This window comes from Cucurbita pepo, unplaced genomic scaffold (assembly GCF_002806865.2).
Source record: "Cucurbita pepo subsp. pepo cultivar mu-cu-16 unplaced genomic scaffold, ASM280686v2 Cp4.1_scaffold000896, whole genome shotgun sequence".
NCBI classification, from domain to species: Eukaryota; Viridiplantae; Streptophyta; class Magnoliopsida; order Cucurbitales; family Cucurbitaceae; genus Cucurbita; species Cucurbita pepo.
This window is the reverse complement of record NW_019647104.1, coordinates 2556-5544: the sequence shown is the minus strand read 5'-3', so window position 1 is coordinate 5544 and position 2989 is coordinate 2556. Positions and strand designations below refer to the sequence as shown.

The window sequence follows — 2989 nt, the reverse complement described above, 5'->3', positions numbered from 1 at the left end:
GATTCATTAGCTTTAAACGCAAACAATACTCGGTCCCTCTCCACCGACAGAATCAACAATCATCTCATGATAACACTTCTTAAACCAGATTTAATCAAAAGCTAAAGATATAGAGCTTTTAAAAACACAAGAACCAAACTGAAACAAAGCTTAAACTCAGGATCAAAAAGGTTAGTTAAGCAAAAGGTTTAACAAAAGCAATGGTTTAGACCAACTCACCTGTTTCAACAGCTTCGGCCTCATTCGATTTCCAATGTTTGGCAATGTTCTCGGAAAGTGGATCATCTGGGTTTGGAGCACTCAGAAGAGCTTGAATACTGACAGAAAGTGATAGAGAAAGTGACTGTTACTAAAAAAAAAGTTCATAGAAAAGGGACGCAGAAGGAAGAGGAGAAGAAATGGATGCCAGTGGTAATTGAATCTCTTCAACTTTCGTATGATTATCGGAACTATTGAAGATAAATTTACGAAGGAAATGACCGCAGTTGGGGAAGGTCCTAGAAAAACAACTAAAGCTCTCTAAACCAATGTGCTACATAAGATGTGCATGGTGGTAAAATTCTCAGATCTGTATTTCCTTGTACTAATCAAATGAATAAAATACCATGCAAAATGTTCAAATTTAATATGCAGTCACTGAAAAATCACACCTAACATTATAATACCTCAAAAGTACAGTTCGTATCTGTAGAGCTGGACTCCATTTGTCTTTCAGAATATCAAGGCATATCCTCCCAAGCTAAATTACAAACAATCACACCATCAATAATGAAACTGCAGCACGTCGGTGGGGACGGCAATAAGAATTATGAAAATAGACGCGTACCTTATCAATATTCGGGTGATAAATCTTTGTGAGAAATCGAACCTGCACCACAAAAATAATCACGCAAAAATAAAAATATGTAAATGAAGATGGAAACAGACGAAGGGGAAAAGATGGTAGTGGAGGCAATCAAAACAAGTTATGATAAGTTCCAACAGGACCACCTAGCGTACTAGATACAGAATCTTCAGTCCTAGGACATCAAAAGGCAATAACTTGAACCTTAAAAAAAAATTGCCCAACACTGTTTAAACATTTCCGTTGTTTTACATCTCTTTTATGAGTGGATCAATTTTCTGTTTATAGAACAGTACGCAAAAGGCATGAAGATCAACCACTCAAGTCGAATTAGTTAACTTATGTGTAATGAGTGTCAATTGCTTCATGCAAACCCCCACCCCCCAACAGGTTCGACACAAAACAAGGTAAAATCAACCAGATAAACAACCACACTTTACTTAATACATGATTACATGTACTACAAAAAATAAGTAATAATGATAATTGAAGTGTCATCGGCATGGAGCAGATCATTAAATCCTTAAACACCAGTTTCTTCACTCACATGAAAGTCCAGTCAAAAGGATAAATAACTTTTCATACATAAATCGAGTAAAAAAAAAGTAACAGCCATACTTACTTACATCACTAGGTACGTTCTACAAAAATTAATAATAGGAACTCCAAGAATAAAAATTAGTTTTATTTATTTTATAGGAACAGGAAAAGAAAACAGTAGTGTAACTGAAGCACAAGTTTGGGGGATGCACTGGGGTCCATTTTGTAAATGTGAGTGTTGCTTTTCCTATCTCTGTCAGGCCCTTATTTTTTAGAGCCTCTCCTTAATTTTGCTCTTCTATCTTCTTTATGAAAATTGGTTTTCTATGCAAAATGAGAAAAAAGAAGTTTGAAACGATTGCCTAGAACATTTTGTCATGAATTGCATCCCACACAACTGGACTCTCGCAAGAACCAGTCAAACATGTTTCCTCTCAATCTTTCAAAGCTAGGCTCGACAAAGCAAGTCATGAAATAAGCTATTCTCCATCTCCAACCACGAAGACCTCAACTACCAAAAACTCCCTTCACGTAATATCAATATGCTCACATGTGTATCATAGATCAACCAGGATTAAGTTGTATCATAGATGTAAATATAATGATTCATGAAAAAGAAAAAACTGTGAATGAAAAGTAAATTATGATGGCTTCTGATCTTTTTTATTTATATTCAGTGCAAGATAGGAAACCCTTGAGAGAGTGGGGAAGAAACGAAAGGGAAGAAAAATATTGTGATGATGGCAAATCCAATATCTGATGACTTTTAGTTATACCACCCTCATGATATAAGTGAAATCATAATTCAAGAAGTAATATACAAGCAAGTAGCTCAGTAAGTCTAAGAAATTTTAAGAGATTTTAACAGCACATTTGGGGTAGAAATTCTCAAATGATCTTCAACAGTACTTGGAGCTCCCCCAATAGCCCTATGTTTTTTTTACTGGAGGCTTCTGTTGATACATTTTTGCTTTTAATGAAAAACAAAACAAACCAAAAAAAAAAAATATATGACACTTTTTAAAGACTATTGGTAAAAGAAATGAAAAAGTTTATCTGATAAGCTAAGAAGGAAAGAATTACAAATTACCTTGGGAGCAGCCATAGGATATTCTTCGGGTAAAAATAGCTCCAACTTGAAAACTCCTCCTGCAAAGTACTTTGGATTCAGGACAAATATATGCGTAAAAAGAACATTGAAGTGGACTAACAACTTTAGAATTGACAAAGGGTCAGGAGAAAAGAAGCCCAAAATGAAAGATGACATATAACATTATTCAATAAAAAAAAGTGAAATGATGATCAGATTACATCTCTAAATAAAACCTATTCAGTTGTCAGTAGTATGTAAACACCATGTTCCCAAGTTTAGCAGCCAAGAAGAGTGACATTCTACCGTTGAACAATAGGGCATAAAGTTTACAAAACCAAAGCTAAAAGGGAAGATAAGACATTTTGTTTTCATCGAGTAGAAGATAATCCCATAGCGTTCACTGTGAATGTCATTTCATTCTTCATAGTAATTCATATGTAGAACTTAGGCGAATTTACACTTAAATACGTAGTTGGTTCTACACCCATTCATATGTACCAACAATGGAATAG

At 34.7% G+C, this 2989-nt stretch overlaps 1 protein-coding gene across 1 annotated transcript; it reads right to left on the bottom strand.

Moving 5' to 3' along the window:
- Positions 1-27: 27 nt before the first annotated feature.
- On the bottom strand, positions 28-2666 carry LOC111785995 (ubiquitin-conjugating enzyme E2 36-like). Its single transcript, XM_023666350.1, has 4 exons — positions 2475-2666; positions 827-868; positions 666-739; positions 28-317 (listed from the first exon to the last, which is right to left on the bottom strand). The coding sequence occupies exons 1-4, from the start codon at positions 2649-2651 to the stop codon at positions 206-208; spliced, it is 405 nt and encodes a 134-aa protein (XP_023522118.1). The 5' UTR covers positions 2652-2666; the 3' UTR covers positions 28-205.
- Between the last annotated feature and the right edge of the window lie 323 nt (positions 2667-2989).

Bases quoted from the DNA above. Each gene is read 5' to 3' on its own strand.
- LOC111785995 (XM_023666350.1), bottom strand. From the start codon at position 2,651: ATGTCATCTTTCATTTTGGGCTTCTTTTCTCCTGACCCTTTGTCAATT. The intron at 869-2,474 runs GTAATTTGTAAT...TTTGTGGTGCAG, and splicing joins ATCCTATGGCTGCTCCCAAG to GTTCGATTTCTCACAAAGAT. The intron at 318-665 runs GTATTATAATGT...ACTTTCTGTCAG, and splicing joins ATACGAACTGTACTTTTGAG to TATTCAAGCTCTTCTGAGTG.